Source organism: Sarcophilus harrisii, chromosome 2, assembly GCF_902635505.1.
Source record: "Sarcophilus harrisii chromosome 2, mSarHar1.11, whole genome shotgun sequence".
NCBI lineage: Eukaryota > Metazoa > Chordata > Mammalia > Dasyuromorphia > Dasyuridae > Sarcophilus > Sarcophilus harrisii.
In genome coordinates this window covers 137,328,694-137,351,846 of record NC_045427.1, presented here as the reverse complement: position 1 = coordinate 137,351,846, position 23,153 = coordinate 137,328,694, and the positions used below count along the sequence as shown (strand labels likewise).

Below are 23,153 nucleotides of genomic sequence, written 5' to 3'. Positions count from 1 at the left end.
GGCACCGAGGATCAAAAAGATTGTGTGATTTACCTAACGTCACAAAATTGGCAATGACACAGGAGGAATTCAAACCTGCTCCATTCTTCTTCCAAATTCAGTGCTCTTGAAATTACCTCTCTTAAAACTTGACCATCTTCCTGAATCCTGCTTAAGCACCAGACTACTGTGACCTCAGCAGTTGTGAATAAGCGTGATGTCATATATGGCTAGTAAACACGGATCTCTCAAATTTATGAAATACCTGTCAGGCTGTTACTTTTCACTTTCTGGAACCCATAACTCTATTAGAGTGTGCTAAATGTGTAAGGAAATAAGACAACTGTGAAACAACAATAATGTTGCTGCTTTTAATGATTTTTCACCTTCCACTATTGGAAAATACCTTAGGAAAAAATAATCCTGAAGGTAAGTACATGTCCCCCAAGGGAAAATAATTCTCATTTCTTCATAGTCTACCTCAGTAGGTTTCAAGTGAATATCTATATGTGTATATGAATGTGTATGTATACAAATTATAATTTACATATATGTACTTATAGGTCCTTAACCAGATTTGTGATTTAAGGAATCACCTCTTTTAAAACTTGACCATCTTCCTGGACCCTACTTAAACACCAGACTCCCTTTAACAGTGTAGATTAGCATCTGCTCTACAATTTGTGTCTGGTAGGTGCTTGATATATTGAGAGGATAAATGACTTTTCTGAGATCAAAAAATCAGTGTATGTCAGAGACAGAACTTAAAACTCTGGTGTTCCTGACTCCAGAATCAGCTCTCTATCCCCTACGCCACAAAATGTCAGAGATTGTCTTTTCCTTCTTTTTGTACCCCAGAGTTTAGCACAGTGCCTGGTGTTAGTGCCTTAACAAATATCTGTTATTGATTGGTTGGAAATATATGTATATATGTGTTTGTGTATATTTGCAAAGGGCTTTGTCTCAAGTCCAATTCACATGTAAATCAAGACATCATCCTCATGATATCATTATTCCTCTTTGAGATCAAATGATGAAAAACAAACAAATGATCTATTCATACACACACAGAGAGGTCTAAATATCTACACAACTACACCAGTTTCTGAGTTTGTGTATTTAAAGATATCTTTAAAAATATGTTGAAAATGATACTTTAAGCTATGTTTAATTATATATATCATTGTCTTCATTTCCCAAATGTATCCATATATATTTTAAATATTATAGATGTATTTATATATGCATTTATACATGCATACAGGCATGGGCGTATGTATATTCATATAGACAGTTATAAGACATCCCCAAAGTTTTTGTGTAGTTTTAAGCTTTAATTAGCTTTATTAGCTTTATCATTCACTGAGACTTTGGGGAAACCTAGTTATGATCATCTTCATTTCCCAAATATATTGATATTTACATTAAATAGTAGAGATGTTTTTAACAATAACAATAATTTGTGTGATGTTTTAAGTTTTACAAATGGATTGGCTTCTCCCTTTATAAACAAGGAAAAAGAGATTGAAAGACTTTAGGTTGCACCAGGTCACATAGCTCTAAGTGTTTGAGGCAGAATTTGAAACTGTGGTTTCCTGACTCTATGTCCAGGACTCTATCCTAGCTACCTCATTATCCTGGTGATGGAACAAAAAACCAAACATCTCCCAACTGATCAGAAGAGGCATTATTTTTCCACCAACTACCTGCTCCTATGGCCCAAAGTCCCCTGGAATTTCATACTTTTCTCCTCCCCCTGTTTCCTCTGCCTTCCACACTTTCCCTCTCCATGCTGGATGCTCTCCTTAAGGCTCAGGCTTTCCTGTGTGTACACAAGGACTCAAGGACTTGCTTTTGGGAATTTTAAGGGAACAAACTCTTTTACAAATGTTTCTATATCGTTCTAGGATAGGAAGCTCTGGGACAAATAGGTCAGAAAATTGAACCATCAGAGACTCATAAAAGTTAGAACTAGCAAGAGACCCTAGAAGACACTTAACCCAGTCTCCTCAATTCATAGACAGCTCAGACTGGATGTCAAGTAGACTTAAATTAATGGGTCCAAAATAGAATTCATTATCTTTCCTTCTAAATTTTCCCCGTTACTATAGAGAGAACACACCATCCTCCCAGTTTCCCAGGCTTGCAACCTAGAAGTCATCCTGGATTCCTCACCATCTCGTTCCTTCTTTTATTGCTTGGATATTGCTGATTTCTTGAATATACCCCCTTTTCTCCTATGACATTGCCATTACTCTAGTGCAGGCCCTCATCAACTCACACCTTGATTACTTTAGTAGTCTCTTAGCAGGTCTGCCTGCCTCAAATTTCTCCCCTCCAGTCCATCCTCCAGCCACTAATATGACTTTCCTAAAACTCAGGTCTGACCATACCAATCCTTTATTCAATAAACTCTAGTGTCTTGCTATCACCTCCAGGATCAAATACAAAATGCTCTGTTTAGCATTCAAAGTCCTCTATAAATTACCTCTCTTCTACCTTTCCAGCATTCTTACTCTTACTTTTCAACCCATGAATTTTAATCCAGGGACACTAACCTCCCAGCTGTTCCATAAACAAGATACTCCATCTCTTAACTCTTGACATTTTCTCTGGCTGTTCCCCATATCTGGAATGTTCCCTCTCCTCAACCTGATTACTGACTTGCCTGGCTTTAAAGCCATAAGGAAAACACCACCTTCAGTAGGAAGTCTTTCCTCAATCCCTCCTAATATCAATGCTTTCCCCCTATTATTTTCATTTATATAACCAATTTTGTAATATATTTGTCTGCATGTATTCTCACCTATTAGATTGAAAGCTCCTTAAGGGCAGAGATTGCTTTTTCTCTCTTTTTATATCTCCAGCACATAGCACAGGGCCTAGCACATGATAGCCTTTTAATAAATGTTTACTGATTGATTGATTATATATCCTGAAAGGTCAATTACTCCCCAAGTTTTCTGAAGTTTGTTCCAAAACAAGGCAAATACACATCCTGGGAAAATGGCAGAATAGGTCAGAAATCTGCAAACTCTCCAGATTTCTTCTACAAACAGACAGAAAATTTGCCACAAACATAGAGTAGCAAAAATAAAGAGGCAAAGCAATTGTCGTCCTAGGACATCTTGAGAGGACCTTAGAAGAAGACTCCAGGGCTGAGTGAAGTGTAAACACCTAAGCCATTGAATCAACAAGCAGTGGATTCTGACCTCAAGAAATTTCACCTCCCAAATTTTCAGTTAAAAAATAGCAGATGCTGAGGGAAGATTGAAGAACCCCCTGTTGTTTCAGCCTAGCCGGGCTGACCAGATGTGATCTCCTTCTGTAGCTGTGGGTGAGAAGGAATGACGAGCACATGTCCAGTGGGTGTGGTATTGCAGGGAGCAAAAACATTTTTTGTGACAGCTTGGCTGCAGCTTAGGGGAATTAGAGAGTTGTCCCTAAGGTTGAGCCCCCTCCCTGCCAACAGAATTCAGAAAGCAACAGAAGGAAGGACCTGAGATCTAGGACCACATTACCCACAACTCAGGATTAAAACTTCAATTAAATGCTAAAAATAAGACAAATTAAAAATAAAAATAAGTAAGCAAAGGAAAAAGAACCCAATCATTGATAGCTACATCAGTGTAAAAGAAATTCTGAGTTCATATTCCAAGGAAGATAGTGAAATTTCGTAAAAAGCCACTTTTAACCCTAACGAGTAATGTCAAATGATCACAAGCCCTAAAAATATCTTGGAAGAACTTAAAAGGGAATTTAAATATTAAATGAATGATAGAATAAGGAAAAGTTAGGGGAAAAGAGCAATTCGAGAAAATTATGAAAAGAAAGTTAAGCAATTGGAAAAAATAAATCATTAAGAAGAAAAAATGAATTAAAAAATCAAGAGAGCATGATAAATAATTAAAGGAAAAAAGCAATTCGAGAAAGTTGTGAAAATGGAGGAACAAAATTAGAATTAGAATGGAAATACAAAATCTTTAGAAAAAAATAACTCCTTGAAAACTAGAATTGGGCAAAGTAGAACTGAGTAATATTATAAGACATCAAAATGTAATAAAACTAGAAAAACTACAAGAGAATCTGAAGCATCTTATTAGAAAAATAACTGATCTGGAGCACAGATCAAGGAGATACAGTGTAAGAATTGTCAGACTATCTGAAAGTTACAATAAAAAAAGAGAATCTGGATACAATATTACAAAAAATTTTTAAGGAAAATTGCCCAAAGTTCTAAGACAAGAAGGTAAAAAAGAAATAGAATCCACTGATTACCACCTGAAAAAGATCCTTACAGAAATGTCTTAGCCAAGTTTCACAATTTTCAGGCTAAAGAGAAAATATTGCCAACAAGAAGAAAACAATTTAAATTCTGAAGAAAACCAATCAGAATTTTACAAGACCTAGAGGCTTCTACACTAAAAGACCATAAGTCCTGGTACATTATATTTCAAAGAGCAAAGGAGCTGGAACTGCAACCCAAAATAACTTATCCAGCAAAGTTAATTATAATTCTCAATAGAAAAAAATGGAAATTTGATGAAGTGAAAGACCTTCAAATATGTGTAACAAAAAATCCAAAATTCAATGGAAAATTTAAAATAAAAGATCCCGAAGAAATATAAGGAAATCATTAAAGACAAATTATAAGGAATTGATCAAAATTAAACTCTGTACTTATTATGATATATGAAAATGCTATCAGTACTTGTAAAATATTTTTACCTGGATAATTTGAATGAAAGATTGTGGCTGAGTTATGGTAAGGTGATTCTTTAAAAAACAAACAAACAAACAAAACTGGGTAGAAAAGGTAAAAAGGAATGATTATCTCATAATAAAGGGGTTAAAAGGAAGAAGTAAGAGGAAACAGGTCAGGGTGGAGGGCTAGTAATGATGGAACCTTAGTCTTATCTGGGTTGAAAGAAACAAAGTATACATCTGTGAAGAGATTGAAGAGTCTTATTTTCTAGAGAGGGAAGAAAACTGGGGGTTTAGACCTGGGGAGGGACTTTTAAAAGATTGTAAAGAATAAGATTAGGAGGGTAGAAGGAGAAAATGAGGGAATTTTATTAGAGGGATGGATAAAATAAGGAATAAGAGCATAAGAGGAGAAGATAAGGTAACAGGGATTGGGTAAAGAAAGACTAAAAAGGAAAATAGTGAGTAAAAATAAGATAGAGGAAAATTAATAAATGGGGATTAGAACTTTGTCAAATCTGTAAGGATATGAATCATTCCTCAAACGATAAATGGTCAAAGGATAAGTTCTCCTAATTTGTTTATGGTATCATCCTTTATGCCCAAATCATGTATCCATTTTGAACTTATTTTCGTATGAGATTTGAGATGTTTCAGACATATTATTTTCCAGTTTTCCCAGAAATTTTTGTCAAATATTGAATTCTTCTTCCAGAAACTGGAGTTTGGGGGTTTATCAAATATTAGATTACTATAGGCCTTAATTATTGTGTTGCATGTATCTATTCCACACCACTGTACTTCTTAGCCAGTACCAAATGGTTTTGATGACTGCTGCTTTATAACATAGTTTTAGGTTTGGTATTGCTAAGTCACCATCCTTATGATCAAATAATATGAATAGGCATTTTTCTAAAAAAGAAATCAAAATAATTTTAATCACATAAAAATGTTTGAAATCATTATTGATTAGAAAAATACAGATTAAAGCAACCTTGTGATATCATTTTACACCTACCAGATTGGTTAAAATGATAGAAAGGTAAAGTAACAAATGTTGGAGAGGATGTGGAATAACTGGGACACTAAGTCCTCATTTGTGTAATTGTAAAATGATTAAGCATTTTGGCAAGCAATTTGGAATTATGCCCAAAAAATTATTAAAGTACCTACCTATACTCTTTGACCTTTGGTCTATTTCCAAAGATGAATATGGAAAAAGGAAAAGAACCTATATGTTTCTAAAATAGTTATAACATTTCTTTGAGGTGGCAAAGAACTGGAAATTGCAAGGATGCAAATCAATTGGGAAATGGGTGAACAAGTTGTGGCGTATGACTGTGATAAAATACTACTGTGCAATGCGAAATGATGAGTTCAATGATTTTAGAAAAACAGAAAGACACATGAAATAATGAAGATTTAAATGAGCAGAATCAAGAATATTGTTTTAAGACTGACTTTGAGTGAATTATTTATTTTGTCCATTATAAATGCCCAAATTAACGATAAAAAACAAAAGAAAGAAGCTCTCTGCATGCAGAGAAAAAAACTGATAAATAGAAATATAATAGAATAATTTTGCATATATATGTATATACACATAATGTTTGTATGTATATATATGTATATCTGTTTATGGTGGTAACCATCTGTTGGGAGGGAGGAAGAGAAGAAAAAGAAAAAAATTACATGATGATTTTGTTGCACTTTGAAAGGAAGAGCAAGTTGTAGATAGTAGTTTTGCAGTTTCATGTACAATTGTCTTATTGTATGTGTTATAGAAATACTTGTTTTATTCCATAAATTAAAAAGGAAATTAAGAAAAAAAAAGAAACCAATTTCCTGACCAAGGAAGAAACAGCTTCAAGAGACAGAGAGCCTCTAGCCAATTGTCCTTGCTATAATCTCTAGGGATCACAAAGAGTGGAATTCAAATCCTTAATTTTATTCATGAAGAAGCAATTATTAAATGCCTTCTATATACCAGGCACTGTGCTAAATAAATATCAGGAATACAAAAAAAAAGTCCAAGGGCAGTCCCTGCCCTCTCTTCTCAAGAAGCTGCTCAAAGACCTAACAAGCAGTAGGTAGCAGAGCTGTACAGAGCTCATCTGACAACTAGCACAGCAGCTTTCCACTGCAGCATGAGTGTATTTCCTTTACCAGGTTTGAAAAAGAGGAAAGAAAGGAGTTTTCCTTTGCAAACCCAGACAGAGACTGCTTTTTTCTCTTTTCCTTCTTTACCTCTTTTCTTCCAATAGCTTCCTGTGGTCACATCATTCCTGCCTCAAAAAATGAAGCTTCCCTCATCCTAGGGGGAGTTGACACTTCTACTTCTGAAGTTCCATGGCAAGTGCGCATCTATTTCAATAACACACATTTATGCGGAGGATCAATACTAGATAGGTGGTGGATTCTAACTGCTTCCCACTGCTTCATAGATGACAAGTAAGTATGGAGGAAATGCATTTGCTTGTGTTTTTTTCTTTATAGAATGACAGAATCTCAGAGGTCTCTGAACAACCCCCTCTCTACCACATGCCCCGTGGTCACCTAGCATTGACTACAAGGGCTGGGCAGCATCTTCCACTTTGGGACAGCCCCAGTCTTTTCATCGAGTTTAAACATGGTTCTTTACAATCAATACCCATTAGGGTTGGCTCTTCCCTATAGCGTAAAACAGAATAAGGTAATCTGCGCTTTTAAGATTTATTCTTGTGGAACACACACACTCAGACAAATGGGGTAGCCCTGAAACAAAGCACGGGAATGAAATTGGAGCCAGCTGCTTTTATATAATTGGCTCCTGACAATTCCCTGTAGTTTACTCCTTTTTTCCTCACTAGGCTTTTTTTATTGGGTGCATCTATATATACAAGCACAGAAAATGCCTTCTAGTTACGTCATATTAACTATAGGATCCTAGCATTAAAATAACAACCATAGCAACAGCTAGCATTTATATAGCACTTACTATGACCTATACTAAGTGCTTTACTTTTATTATTTCATTTGATCCTCACAACAACTCTGGAAGTAGATATTAATACTCACCCCATTTTACAGTTGAGAAAACTGAGGCAGACAGTGGTTAGGTGATTTTCCCATAGTCACACAGTTAGTAAATGTATGATGCTGTATTTGAATCTTCCTAATGCTAACCCTAACACTCTATCCACTATGCTACCTAACTACTCCGAAGGACCTTAGATATCCTTTACTCAAACTCCTCCTTGTGCTTAATGAAAAAGTAGACCTGCCAAGAATAAGGCATTTATTCAAGGCCATTCAGCTACTTAGAGGCAGACTCATGTCTGTTCTAGTACTGTTTTGATTACACTATTCTCCTTCTTGAAGATCCATCAAGTGTTTTTCTTAGGCATTAATTCCAACTATTGTAATCAGTTAATCTACAGGTTAGAGTTCCCCATTTTCCCCTTCTCTTTAGCTCAGAAACCCTTGATATTTCTTCCCTGGCACACTATTTATTCCATTATATTGTTCTCTGAAGATCTCTGAAAATTTTTTCTAGTTTTCTTGGCCTTTGCCAGAATCAGTACTCCCTCCCCTTCTCCCTTCCATTCCCTTCCTCCCCTCTCTTTCTACTTTTTTCTCTCTATATATCACTCTGCCTCTATCCTTCTCTTTTTCATTGTTAATCTATATTTCCTTATCTATTACTTCTTCCACCATGCTTATAAACACGTTCAGGACTTTTCTATTCTTAAAAAAGCAAAGCAAAAAACAAAAAGAAATTCATGACTCTACAGGTACCCTACACGATCTCATTTTCTCTTTCACAACCAAAACTCTAGAAAAAATCTATCTGCATTCAATGCCTTCACTTCATTTTTCCTAATTCAGTTCCCAGTTTACTTGGATTCTGATCTTATAATTCAACTCAAACTTCTTTTTTTAAAATCTACTTTATTTTCAGCTCTGAATTCTCTCCCCCTTCTACTGCTTCCCTTCCATTGAGAAAGGAAGAAAACCCAAGCTGTTAAAAACATGAATAATGAAGTGAAATAATTTCCTCTATCAGCCATGTTGTAATAAAATAATAATAGCATCTCCTTTGACAAAAACTGTTGGAAAAACTAACTGCTCTCCTCAGAATTACCAATGATCTTTTTTTTTTTTAATGACAAGTAATTATTATGAATCTACAAACAAACTTGTACATGTTAGATGCTAGGGAACCAAGGTTAAAGTAAGACTGTCCTTGATCTAAGAAGGAAGTTACTACTGGAAGGATGGAGCAACATGTATAAATAATACAACATATACACAAAGCACTCATGCAAAGTAATCAGGGGAGCATTAACAAACAGGGGAACCAGATAGGAGTCATTTAAGTGGTACATAAGCTTCCCTTTGAAACAACAAGGAGAGAACAAGTATTCGAAGCATGGGAAATCACCTGAACAAAAACATGGAAACATCAGAGAGTGGTGGGGCAGGATGGGAGAGATGTTCTATGTGGGAAATATCGAGAGATATGAATAAATTAGTAAATAATGTGGAATGGGAGGAGGAGGGTGGAAGGGAGAAGAAAATGCAAGCATTTACTAAGCACCTACTATGTGTCAGACACTGTGCTAAACACTTTATAAATATTATCTAATTTGATTTTCACAACAACCCTGGAAGTAGATACTATTATTATTCTCATTTTTTATTTAAGGAAACTGAGGTAGATAGAACTGAGGCAAGATAATTAAGAGTCTTAGACCTAAAGGAGTTTATATTTTATTCTAGAGGGAAATTCACTTACTAGATGAACCCCAAATGGAACCTAAGCGAAGGAATTACTTGGTCAGACCTGTAATCCAGGAGTAACACTTTGGGAAGGGAGCAGTTTATTATATAAAGAGATACTGGGCAACAAAGCTGACAAAGAATAATGCATAATCATCAGTCCTGGTATCTAGCAAAGCTTCATGTTTTGAAAAGAGATATTGTACACTAATCAGGTACCCCCGTCCTGAGCCATATTCCAGCCAAGGATCTCATCCCACCAAATTGCCGTGATATCCATTAGATCAAATTTGTCTCCTTGCTTTGGGAACTCTAGAAAAGGTTCAAGTCTCTCTTCCACATGGGGATGGTCCAGCACTCTATCCATAACATCACTCAACTGCCTTGGGTTTAGTTAATTTGTCTTCCTATTTGCAATTTCCCAATTTTTCCTCATCTTTTTTGTTTCCAACCAAGCACAGACCATTTGGAAGTAATCATGGAATTGGGGGAATTTGACAGGAAGACAGTGGAGAAGAGAAATGTGAAAAAGCTCATTCTTCACCCCAACTTCAACCAGCTATTTATGAATCATGACATTGCTTTGATGTTGCTCAATTCTCCTATACGATTTAGCCGACAGAAAACACCCATTTGCATAAGGAAAAACATAGACAATTTGAAAGAATGTTGGGTATCTGGATGGGGACTCACAAGTGAGTGGTTTTTCCAAAGTATCTAACATCTCTCACCCCTGTGTGGACATGAATAAAAAATCTTTGGGGATTTGCTTGTCCTATAAAAATACTTAGTTTATCCAGAAAGCCCTATTCTTTGTTTTGGATCAGAAAGGCACAATTTCTGCTTCACTGACATCATGTACTACCTCACCTAATGTGAAAGGGGTGGCAAGCCCCTGTGGAAACCCTCTGGGATTCTTTCCTCCAACTAGGATTATAGCAGCACAATAAGATTATGTAATGTTGCAGCTGGAAAGGATCTTAGAAAAATAAAGGGAAATTTCATTTAGGCATAGTTTGAAATAGATGGCCTCTGAAGATTCCCTTCCATGCCTTAATTCTGTGATTCTGTGAAATCATCTTCTATAATTACCAAATGACTTAAAGGTATAGTCTAAACTCTTGATACTTGAAACTCTAAAATCTGGCTCCCACATATCTATTAAGTATTCTTGTCTGTTTATTATCCATCTTTCTTTCTTTCTTTCTTTCTTTCTTTCTTTCTTTCTTTCTTTCTTTCTTTCTTTCTTTCTCTCTCTCTTCTTTTCTTTCTTTCTCTTTTCTTTCTTTTTTCTTTCTTTCTTTTTCTTCTTTCTTTCTGTCAGTCATTTATCTATTTATCCATCCATCCATCCAGCTATCTACCTATTTTTCTATCCATCAATCTGTTGATCTAGAAATCTATCTATTGATCTATCTGTCTCTCTATTTCTCTGTCTCTTTTTAATGCACAATTCTTTCCTTCAAATGGACTACTAATTATTCCCCAATATCACATTCTACAATCTCACATCTGGATATTTATGCATTTGTTTTTGATTCCTGGAATGCAATCCCTCATCATTAGAATATAAACTTCTGGAAGGCAGGAACTTATTTCTGCTTTTGCTTTGTATCACCAGCAAAATAACATAATGTCTGGCACACAGAAAGTGCTTAAAATATTCATTGGTTGTTTATTGGCTATTGAAAACCTCCCCCTGCTTCAATGTCCAATTCAGTTATCATTTTCTTCAAGAAGCTTATTCTGATTTTCCTCTGGGAAATTTTCTTACAGCACTTTTGTGTCTCTTTTGTATTGATCTCATTTTACTTTGTATTGTACCTATCTTTGTCATATTAGCCCTTGTAGATTGGTTATAAGCTCCTGGAAATGAGAGTCTATATATCATTTTTCATCTTTGTAATCCTTGTGCCTTGCACATAATAGATGCTGGATAAATGTCTATATAATTGATATAAGATAAGTTGAGTGGGAAAACCAGCATTCTCTATCTCCTTCATCCATCTTAATTGGGGGTGAGGGAACTCCCTGGTGTGAACAGTCCCGCCACTGAAGCAGATTGTCATCTTTCTATAATTTATACTCTTAGAGAGTTGTCTGGGGAACAAGCTCAGTATTTGCCCATTATCACACAACTAGTACATATTAGAGGCAGGAACAGAACCCCAAGGCTAGACCAATTTCCCCCTACTAATATGCTTGTCTCAATAACTAATGGTATCTGTAAATTTTGATAGGCTTTTTTAAAAACCTAATTTTAGGTTTTTAACTTTAACTCATTCTATCTTTTTTGCTAGATTTTTAATGTTTTTGGATTGCTATTATCCCCATATCCCACTTGAGCAAACTGAGGCAGTCAGAGCGAAGGGCCTTGTCCAGGGTTACACAGCTATGAAATGTCTGAGGTTGGATTTGAACTCTGGTCTTCCTGACACCAACCCATCTTCTCTGTCCAATACACCACCTAACTACCTCAAGAAAATCCTTAAAGTCAAAGGGATTGGGGTAAATTAAGCCCTGTTGAAATGGGTCTACTCTCCCAAGATGTGGTATAAAATTTCCCTTATAATCATTGTTATCACACTCATACACTCACCTGTGTGAGGGAGCTGAATAAACATATTCAACATTTCAGTAACTTCTGTGTTAAGAGAACCTGTTCCTGCTAGATACCAGAGGAGGAAAAGGAAGCAAAACAATAAATACACTTTCGAATAAAGGTAGCAAACTTATCCAAGAGCTCCCGCTCATTCTACCTGTGTCTGTCAATGGATTTTAAAATAGGTTTGCAGAGCTTCTAAAGGTATTCTGTGAGGGCAGAAGACTTTCATAGCAAAACTAATGGTCTACCTCTGAAATGGATAGGATATAAAGGGCTGAACTCTCTGTCTGCTTTTTTCTGACTCTTAAAAAATGGTGGATGCTGTCTTAGTTGATTGTCAAGACAAATCAGAGTTATATGCTGTTATGATTTCCTATTTACAGTTGAAGAAACTTAGGGAGAGGATAAGTGAGTTGCTCTTGGTCCTACAGTTGAAAAGTGTCTGAGGCTGAATTTAGACTAGGTTTTTCTGACTTTTAGGCTACACTTAAGCCATTGCACCATCAAACTGCTAAAGGGAAAGGAAGATTCTTGGTGGGTGGACAGGAGGGCAGGGTATTAGTTCATTCTTGTACAGGGCTGTCTCATAACTCTTTGTGCCACCAGCACCTTCACAAAAGGGGAGTTCAAGATGTGTGTCATGGTGATGGCAATGAAGCAAAAACATTGGGGTGAAGAGTTGGGGGAAGCCTAGACATGAATGGAGTTTGATTCCTGATTGTATGATGATTTGAAAAGAACTAGTGTGTCTTTTTGTTTCTTCTTAACAGACTTAGTCTCTAACAGACAGTCTCCTTAACAGAGAGGAGAAGAGAGGAGAGGAGAGGAGAAGAGGAGAGGAGAGGAGAGGAGAGGAGAGGAGAGGAGAGGAGAGGAGACAGAGAAAGAGCCAGAGAGAGAGAAAGAGAGAGACAGGAAAAAAGAGACAAGAGTGATAAAAGGGCAGAAACAGAGAGAGACAAAGATAGAAAGACAGAACCACAACGACACAGAAAAATATAAAGACAAGACACAGGTCCTTGGGTTAAAGGGGAGGGATATTAATGATCATCAGATCTCTGTAGTCTGGAGGTATTTAAATTTTACCAAAGAATAGTTTCTTACTTCAGGTTCCTCTTTCCTTTCTTGATCTATCTTTCCTTTTGGTTAGCACCCATGAAGCAAATGAGTACTGTCCTTCAAAGAGTCAAGCTTGAGCTCTTAGACTGGAACGAGTGCCAAGCAAAAGTTTACTTACTCACTGAAAACATGCTGTGTGCCTGGGATGCAGAAGGAAAAAAAGATACCTGCCAGGTAATCAGTACTCTTGTCATTAGATTCACAGTCACCTCAACTCCCAAGAACCCTTTGTGACCCCATGGCTGGGTGAGGGGCATTTCAGTGTAGGCTATTTCTTCCTCCTTGACATTTCTTTTAACATCTGACACGAGAAGATGCAATGCTATGCCTTGTTGCAACACCCTGTAATCTAAAATGCTTTTATTCTACACAAGTCTTATAGGGGCTTCCCTTATATTCCTTCAAGGGGTAGAATTCCCTTATTTAGCTACTACCCTTTAGATGATAGACCGATCCATCATTTATTAAGTACACACTCTGTGCTAGGTGTTGTACCGTGCACTGGGGATGCAAAGAAGATAAAAGACAGTCCCTTTTCTCAAGGAGCTCTTAATGGAAGAGGCAACATACAGACCACTGTATATACACAAGATATATACAGAATATTGGAAATAGATAGTATATATATATTGGGAAAACACTAGAATTAATAGAGGAAAAGCTTCTTGTTGAAAGTGGGATTTTATCTGAGACTGGAAAGGAAGTCAGCAGTATAAGGATAAGGAAGACAGGGAAAATATTTGGAGTCTGAATATATGGAATATTCTGTTCAAGAAATATCAAAAAGACCCATGTAATTAGATTACAGGAATATGGAGGTGGGGGGAAGGCATAAGGGGGCTAGAAAGTTTGGAAGAGATTTGAATGTCCAACTGAGGATTTTATATTTAATTCTGGAAGCGATGGGAAGCCACTGGAGTTTATTGGGGAAGGAAGGTGAGATCTGAAGTTTAGGAAAATCACTTTGAAAACTGAGAGGAAGATGGACTGAAGTGGAGAGAAACTTGAGTTAAGCCAACTAATCAGCAAGGTATTTCAATAGTCCTAGTAAGTAATGATGGGGACCTCAAGAATCAGGGAAAAGAAAGGGACACAGAGAAGAGATGATATGAAGGTAAAATTGGCAGACCTTGATTCATTTTGTTTATGAAAAAAACAGAGGCCCATAAAAGTTGCCTAAGGTTGTACAGACAAAAAAGTGTCAGAATAATGTTTCTAATTGTCTTGATCCAACTAGAATATGACTGGTGAAAGAATAATATTTTTCTTTCTCCCCTATAGGGTGACAGTGGGGGACCTTTGGTTTGCAACCATAAGAATAACCAGAAAAAATGGTACCAAGTGGGCATTGTCAGCTGGGGAGAAGGTTGTGGTCGAAAAGGGAAACCTGGTATATATACAGATGTCTCCAATTACTTGCTTTGGATTATGCTAAAGACCCAAGAGGCAGGCTATCCATACATCTGGTCATCATCTGAATATTTTTTTGCTCCCCCACAATGTTTAATTTTGTCATTGTGTTTTTCATCTCTTTTCCTGCAAAAGACCTTTTTTCTCTTTACAATTATATAATTCGGTGCCTCTAAATCAAGTGTCCTGATTGGAGGGTATCTAAAATCATGGAGATCTTAAGAAATCACTGGAATTATAAATAAATTAGAGGAACATAGGATAGTTTATCTCTCAGACTTGTGGAGGAGGAAGAAATTTGTGACCAAAGATGAACTAGAGACCATTACTGATCACAAAATAGAAAATTTTAATTACATTAAATTAAAAAGCCTTTGTACAAACAAAACTAATGCAAACAAGATTAGAAGGGAAGCAACAAACTGGGAAAACATCTTCACAGTTAAAGGTTCTGATAAAGGCCTCATTTCCAAAATATATAGAGAACTGACTCTAATTTATAAGAAATCAAGCCATTCTCCCAATGATAAATGGTCAAAGGATATGAACAATTTTCAGATGATGAAATTGAAACTATTTCCACTCATATGAAAGAGTGTTCCAAATCACTATTGATCAGAGAAATGCAAATTAAGACAACTCTGAGATACCACTACACACCTGTCTGATTGGCTAAGATGACAGGAAAAGACAATGATGAATGTTGGAAGGGATGTGGGAAAACAGGGACACTGATACATTGTTGGTGGAATTGTGAACACATCCAGCCATTCTGGAGAGCAATTTGGAACTATGCCCAAAAAGTTATCAAACTGTGCATACCCTTTGATCCAGCAGTGTTACTACTGAGCTTATATCCCAAAAAGATCTTAAAGAAGGGAAAGGGACCTGTATGTGCACGAATGTTTGTGGCAGCTCTCTTTGTAGTGGCTAGAAACTGGAAACTGAGTGGATGCCCATCAACTGAAGAATGGCTGAATAAATTGTGGTATATGAATGTTATGGAATATTATTGTTCTGTAAGAAATGACCAGCAGGGTGAATACAGAGAGGCCTGGGGAGAATCACATGAAGTGATGCTAAATGAAATGAGCAGAACCAGGAGGTCATTATATACTTCAACAACGATACTGTATGAGGATGTGTTCTGATGGAAGTGGATTGCTTCGACAAAGAGACCTAATTCAGTTTCAATTGACCAAGGATGGACAGAAGCAGCTACACCCAAAGAAAGAACACTGGGAAATGAGTGTAAACTGTTTGCATTTTTGTTTTTCTTCCCAGGTTATTTTTACCTTCTGAATCCAATTCTTCCTGTGCAACAAGAGAACTGTTTGGTTCTGCACACATGTATTGTATCTAGGATATACTACGACATATTCAACATGTATAGGACTGCTTGCTATCTAGGGGAGGGGGGTGGAGGGAGAGGGGAAAAATCGGAACAGAAGTGATTGCAAGGGATAATGTTGTAAAAAATTACCCTGGCATGGGGTTCTGTCAATAAAAAGTTATTATAAAAAATATCTAAATAAATATCTGGGAGTTATAAAAAAAGAAATCATTGGAACAATTTTGGAGACTAGATATGCATGAGACATAGGTTTTCTAACCAGCTGATGAACTTCTCCACCATCTCTGACCCTGACACCATGGTATAATGGGAAAAATACTAACTTGGAAATAAAAACACCAGGATTCTAGCTTTGGATCTACCATTATCTATTTGATCAAGTCAATTAGTCTCCCAGGGTCCCAGTTTCACCCTAAATAAAATAGAGATTTATTAAATAAGGAGTTGCGATAAGAGAGCACGTAGCTTTCCTCAATGAGTTCAAAACACCATATTTGGACAGATCATCTTCCAAGATTCTAGGGGGGAAAAACAAATTTATAAGTGTTCTTATAGAATTGCTCTCACGAGTGAGAAATCATGAAAAGCAAAATAAACAGTAGATTTAAGCAGAGACCAGAGGATGGATTATTCAATCCAAAGGGGCCAAATCAGCCTGACTGATTCCTAGCAAAATTCTAGAATTAATTATTACAATGATATTGTGTCAGCATTTAGAAAAGGAGACGTGATCACCACAAGGCAGTGCATCATGCCAGACTTATTTTATTTTTTGACAGGATTATTAGGCTAATAGAAAAGAGAAATGGCATGGACATGATTTATCCAGATTTTGGCATTTATTTAGCAAAGTATCCCTTCTAAAGAAGATAGAGAAATATAATGGAATAATGCTATAGTCAGATGGGTTCATAACTTGGTTGGTTGTTGTCCTTTCTTCTCAAAGAGGACCAAAGTGACATTACTGTGTTAGAGTCGAGTTACAGTTTGTCCAACTGTGGCTGATCAGATCAATATGAGCTGGGAATGTTCTGCCACAGGTTGGACACAAATAGTCCCTATGAACATTTGGGGGTGCCTTCTCTAACTTTGCACCTCTCATGTTTCTTCTGTGTCTCCCAGGTCACACAATCAGCCCTAAAGTTCTTGAGAGAGACCTTGTAAGCACTTGCTCTGTGTGAGTTCTCTATAACTAGTTGAATGACCAAAGCCAAAAACTACTTAATGGATTAATGGCAGTCCTTCCTCACTCTCTTTTGTTTGCACAAAATATCCTCTCTTCCCCTTTTTACCCATTCTTCTCCATTCTTAAAGCTAAATTTGGATGGTACCTCAACAATAAAAACCTTTCATATAAGACACACATAGCACTTTTCTTCACACCTTTCTGATGCATGGACATCATTTTGTATTAGAGTTTCTGCACACTTTTATCCTTCTGCTTTGTCAGAAATTTGCAAAATTTTAAGAATCCTACCTTCTGTGGTATTTAAAAGTATTTGCTTTTGATTTTTCAATTTGTATTTGAATTTCTTAAACATATCAATGTAAGTTTGCTAAGTTACTTATATAGGAAGTTAAATGACAATGGAGTCAATTGCTAATTTAGAAAAGAACTTTGCCCCAGCTTAAATATCTACTTTGGTGAATATTAATTCTTCAACCAGAAGGACTCATATTACAAGTCAGATTTTCATAGATTTTTGAAAAAAGATTCTTCCTTTAGCTTGTTTTGTTAGCAATGTCTATATCAGGATATTTAAAAACTGAAATTATCTGACGTTTTAAGTGAATTATGGTTTCCTAATATAATGTTTTCCTTATAGCTCTATTGTTAAAATGACCAGAATTACAAGGTTTCAGCTTATTTTCACCACATGAACTAATTATTGGAGAAACAGAATTTAAGAGGGTCCATTAAATTTGTATTAAGATCGTGTTTTGTAAAAGATTTTAGCAAAAACATCTAAAGATCTACAAGCAATGTGGAACTATAGAAGAAAATCTACTAATGAAACTATCACTTCATAGCTGCTTAGAGAATGAGACCTATTCTAGAGGTCTATGTGAGACATATAAGAATTAAAGATAAAATGTCCTGATAAAATGGACATTCAGTGGGAGTGGGTTATACCAGGATAATAAGAGACTTGATGTTAATTAATATTGTTGATTATTATTGTATTACTTTGACCTTTTACTTAACAGGTATCTATGTTTGCTGAATCTCTGAATTTATTCCATGGGTTTGGGTGGTCCTTTTATTATGTTTGTATTATGATTAACTAGCTTTGTTATTCTTTGTCAACTTTGCATTAGTTACCATATTAACGACTGTTTTGAACTTCTACCAGAGAATTTTGTGTTAATGCACCCAACTACTGATAAAATCTTATAGGATTAGTTTATAGATAGGTGATCCATAAGAGATATGTCTATCTAATTGATCAAAAGGGGGAATTGAGATGGTTATAATTGATCCTATATCATTTATTAATCCTATTTACAAGTAACTGATTCTGCACTGTATGTGTTTGTCATGTTTTTTGGTCTCCAAATTGAGGTCAGAGTTCAGTTTAGCCTATAATTGGTTAAGTTTAAAAATCCAGCTCTTCTTGTCTCAAGAAATTTTGCTAACTTTGGAGAATGTATATAAAAGAAAGGGAATCAGACCTGATATCTTGACTCCATCAAACTGTCTTCAACGATGTCTGGTTTTCTGTCCAAAGGTCTGGGATGCTATCTTGCACCTAGCCTCAGACAATGAGCACTTCTTAATCTCATGAGAGAAAGGGGTCATTGTTAATCCCCATAACTGAATGTCTAACCAAACTCTGCACCTCAGCTTTGTAATCAATCATGTTGCCCCCACTCCCATGATATCATTTGCCTTGTTCTATTTTTTGCTCTTTACTACCCCAGACCTATAAAAGGGAACAGTCCTTTTTCTCAAAGTCTTTGGTCTAAATGGAGGTAATCCCTTGTCCCATTTATTGACAGGCAGCATGCCCCTGCTTTAAGTATTTTAAGTAATTTAGTAATTAATAAGTAATTAAATAATAAGTAATTAAGTAATTTAAGTATTGTCTTGCTCAGATCTGCTTTAGTTTAACCTTTTGTAAAATTCCAATTACAACACTACTTGCTACTTTGCATAAACTTGGTCATTTCTTAACTTCTCTGGACCTCAGTTTTCTCATCTATAAAATAAAGGGGTGGGACTAGATCATTTTTAAATTTCCTTTCACTTCTAAGTCTATGAGCTTCTCTAATCATATGGCCTCTGCTCTCATCATGTTGTAGTAGGGAAAATGTTGAACTTGGAGTCAGGAGAAATTTGGGGTCAAATCCTATATCTAATATTTATTTGTTAGGTGACTATGAGCCTTGTTTTCTTCACATAAAACATATGGATAAAGACAGCGGATATACCTAACTCCTATATATTTTGATAAAATATAATTAAAAAGTACATAAAATTCTTTAGTATACAAATGTCAGTTATTACAATATAGTATCAAGCTTTTCTATGAAGCTTCTCCACCTCTTGCCACAGTTATCATCCAAGAATCATTTCTATTCAATGAGTTCTTTTGTAGAGAAAAAAAGATGTGAGTTTGTTTCTTTATTAACTGGATTGGGTATCTTTTTCCTGAGTTCCCATGGGTGGAAAAAAATGGTAGGGGAGGGACATAGGATGGGGAAAAATACAATTTGCTTTTGGTTGGAAGCAGGTATCAGAATAAATATTTGTCCATGATTATATATCAGTATCTCGTCCCTGGGGAATGGTACAAGAAGACTAGCTTAAGAACTGGAATTCCTCCATCAATTGTGGAATGGTTAAAGAAGCTGTGATATATGATTGTAATATTATTGTGCTATAAGAAATGATCAGCAGGATAGTTTTGGAAAAACTTAGAAAGACTTAAATGAACTTATGCAAAGAGAAGTGAACAGAACCAGGAGAATTTTGTAAACGGCAACAGTAATATTGTTCAATGAAGAACTGTGAATGAGTTATCCATTCACAGCAACACAATAATCCAAGACAATCCCAAAGGAGTAATGATGAAGCATACCATCTACTTCCAGAGAAAGAAGTGATAATTGTCTAAATATAGACTGAATCATGCTATTTTTCACCTTCTTTTCATTTTCTTTTATTCACATCTCTTTGTACAAAGTGATTAATATGGAAGTGTTTTTTTCACATGCATAAACTCTGATTGTTTATTATCTCAGGGAAAAGAGACAAGAAGGAGGAAAGGAGGAATAACATTTGGAATTCAAAACTTAAAAAACATTAAAAATTGTTCTGACAATTTAATCAAGGGAAAATAAAATATATAAAAGTTTTTAAAAGGTGGTACAAACCTACAATAAACACAAAGATTAAATTAATCAATAAGCATGTATTAAATTTGTTCCAAACATTATGCTGAGTGCTAGGGGTATTAAGACAAAAGTCAAGGAATCTCCTCAAGAAACCCATATTCTGTTGGGGGAAAATAAAATGGATGTATGTAATTAAATATATACATATTGAGTTTAAGAAAAATTTAACTCTGGAGGCTCTAAAAGCTTATAGAGATAATACCATGGTAATACTTATTATTATAGCTCACATTTATATGATGCTTTAACGTTTGCAAAGAATTTACAAATTATCATCTCATTTTTTCCTCACAACAACCCTGGGAGATAAGTGCTCTAAAAGCTATAGAGATAATACTATAGTAATAATTATTATTATAGTTCGCATTTATATGGTGCTTTAAAATTTGCAAAGAATTTACAAACTACCATCTCATTTTTAACTTACAACAGCCCTAGGAGATAAGTGTTATTTTCATCCCCATTTTACAGATGAAAAACCTGAGCTAACAGGGTTAACTCAACTAACCCTGAGCTATGCTATTTAAAGCATAGGTTAAATAGCTAACCCCTATGGTTAGTTATGTGTCTAAGGCTACATTTGGACTCGGGTTTTCTTGATTTTAAGTCTAACGGTTGCTTCAATTCTCAAAAAAAGGAAATACATTAAGAATATGAGCAGAAAGGAAACTTTTAACATGTTTTACTTCATAGTTCCACATTTGGTCAAAGATTCAAGTTCCTTAAGAGCCCAGAGCCAATAGAAAGAGAGCAAACCCTCCTACCTAGAACCTGCTGACAATTCCCTCTTGATTGTGACCTCACATGGGGTGAATCCATAGAATTGCTGGTGTAACGTGTGGCAGCTGATACTCCAGAGAGATGTCAGTAGACCTCTCAGGCTGGGAAGGTTATTGCCATTGCATTTTGTGACACCAAATTCTCTACATTTCTCCTGGACTATTCTCAAGAGTGAAGTCAAATATGAAAAGCAGGAGATGGAATCATATAATTATGTGGTTTCTGCCAATGCTGCTTCTCTTTCTACTGATGGAAAATGCTTTGGGAAAGAAAAAGAAAAAGGGTATGTAATATGTGTGTATACATGTGTTTTTTCTTCACTAGAAGTGAGCCATTCTAAGTGTGGTCTGACTAGGGCAGCAGTAGTGGGACTTTTATCATTCTAATCCAGTACACTAAGACAATAGAAAAGTTGTAAAGAGAAAAATTAAGCTTTGATGATAAGAAAAACTCCAGATTTATAATCACGTCATTTCTATATATTTTAAATATTAGATCCTTATCAACCTACTAATACATTTTCCTAATCAACATTTTCCCATCCTATTTTACCTACCTTCATTTTTCTTTGTGATAAAAGGGGTTCAGTTTCATGTAATCAAAATTATCTATTTTTGCTTTTTGTAATCATCTCTATTGCTTATCTGGTTAAGATTTTCCCTCCCTCCCTTCACCCAGAATTCCCCATTTGACAAAAACAACCCAAAAAAGCCCCACTTGGTGGGAAAATGAAAAGCAATTTGGCAGAAATTAGATTTGGACCAACATCTTACATTCTCTCTCCTAGTAAACTCAAAATGACATGAAGAGGAAAAGATGGATCAGAAAAAAAATTAGAAGAGAACCAATCAGTGAACTTTTATAGTTATTGATAAGGGAAGAATTTTTCCCTAAATAAAGCAGAAAAGCAATTACAAATATGCAATAGCTAATTCCCATTGCATGAAATTGATAAGCTTTACTAGATTAATGAAAGAAAACATTGAGAAAATATTTGTTTCAAATATCTCTTATATGTGATATCTAAGGCACATAAACTCACATATATAAGCCCAACAGTCACTCCCCAAAACATAAATGGTCTCTCTGTGTGTATATGTGTGTAGATACAGACACAAATATAAACAATTCTCCAAAAAACTGAAAATTATTAACAACCATGTAAATAATTACTCCAAATCACTGATTTCAAATTCAAATCAAATTATTCCAAATCCCTCCAATTCAAGTCAAAGAAACCTCTGAAGTTTCATTTCACATTCTGTTAATCAAATATTTATTAAATGCTTATTACTACATTCCAGACATTACATTAAATTCTGGGGATAACAAAGCAAAACCAAAAATTTTGCCCTCATAGAGCTTATATTCAAATGGGAGATAAAATACATCTGTATATGTGATTATATAAGCTACAAAGAAGGTATAAAGTCATCAAAGAGGAGAAGGCACAGCCAGAGATAAATGAAAATGTCTCTTAAAGTATAGTCTGAGCTGAATCTTGAAGGAAGCCAGGAATTCTTAAAAGATGAGCTAGGGAGAAAAGTCAAAAGGGAAAAAGTAAGTAGTCTTATAATACATCCATGATTACAAAATATAGTATGAATGAAGATCCTGCAAAGGAAAACAAGGAGTGAATGAATGGGCAGGTAAAGAGGGAGTCTAGAGAGAGCAGTGTCATGAATATTCAGAAAGGAGAAAATGTTTAGGAGGATAAGGAGGTCAATAGTATCAAATGCTATAGAGGTCAAGAAGGAGGAGAATTTAAAAAGGTCATTAATGCTTCGGGTTAAGAAATCATGATGAAAGATGATAGTTGACTTCACACATACTTGAGCAAGATCCAAATCATCCAATAATCAGGAAATAGAAGCCAGCTCCTTTATCCAGACCAGGACTACACATAAAACTAGAATTCATGAATGCTGTAAGCGAGAACTGTTCAGGGAAAAGCCAGCATGTTCTAAGTGGAATTGGCTGAGAGCCTATAGCACGTCCCTGATCATAAAAGTCCTAGGAAAGGAGGAAAAACTGGAAGAGTCT

The 23,153-nt window shown here is 35.6% G+C and overlaps 1 protein-coding gene across 1 annotated transcript; it reads left to right on the top strand.

The window, feature by feature from the left end:
• The first annotated feature begins 212 nt into the window (after positions 1-212).
• On the top strand, positions 213-14,845 carry LOC105749073 (serine protease 55). Its single transcript, XM_031950907.1, has 5 exons — positions 213-408; positions 6,948-7,134; positions 9,901-10,139; positions 13,200-13,342; positions 14,450-14,845. Exons 1-5 carry the CDS (start codon positions 339-341, stop codon positions 14,738-14,740), a joined length of 930 nt encoding a protein of 309 aa, XP_031806767.1. The 5' UTR covers positions 213-338; the 3' UTR covers positions 14,741-14,845.
• The last annotated feature ends 8,308 nt before the right edge of the window (positions 14,846-23,153 follow it).

Coding starts and splice junctions, on each gene's coding strand:
- LOC105749073 (XM_031950907.1), top strand. CDS start 339: ATGTTGCTGCTTTTAATGATTTTTCACCTTCCACTATTGGAAAATACC. Junction 409..6,947: donor AGGAAAAAATAATCCTGAAG/GTAAGTACATGT, acceptor TTCTTCCAATAG/CTTCCTGTGGTCACATCATT. Junction 13,343..14,449: donor GAAAAAAAGATACCTGCCAG/GTAATCAGTACT, acceptor TCTCCCCTATAG/GGTGACAGTGGGGGACCTTT.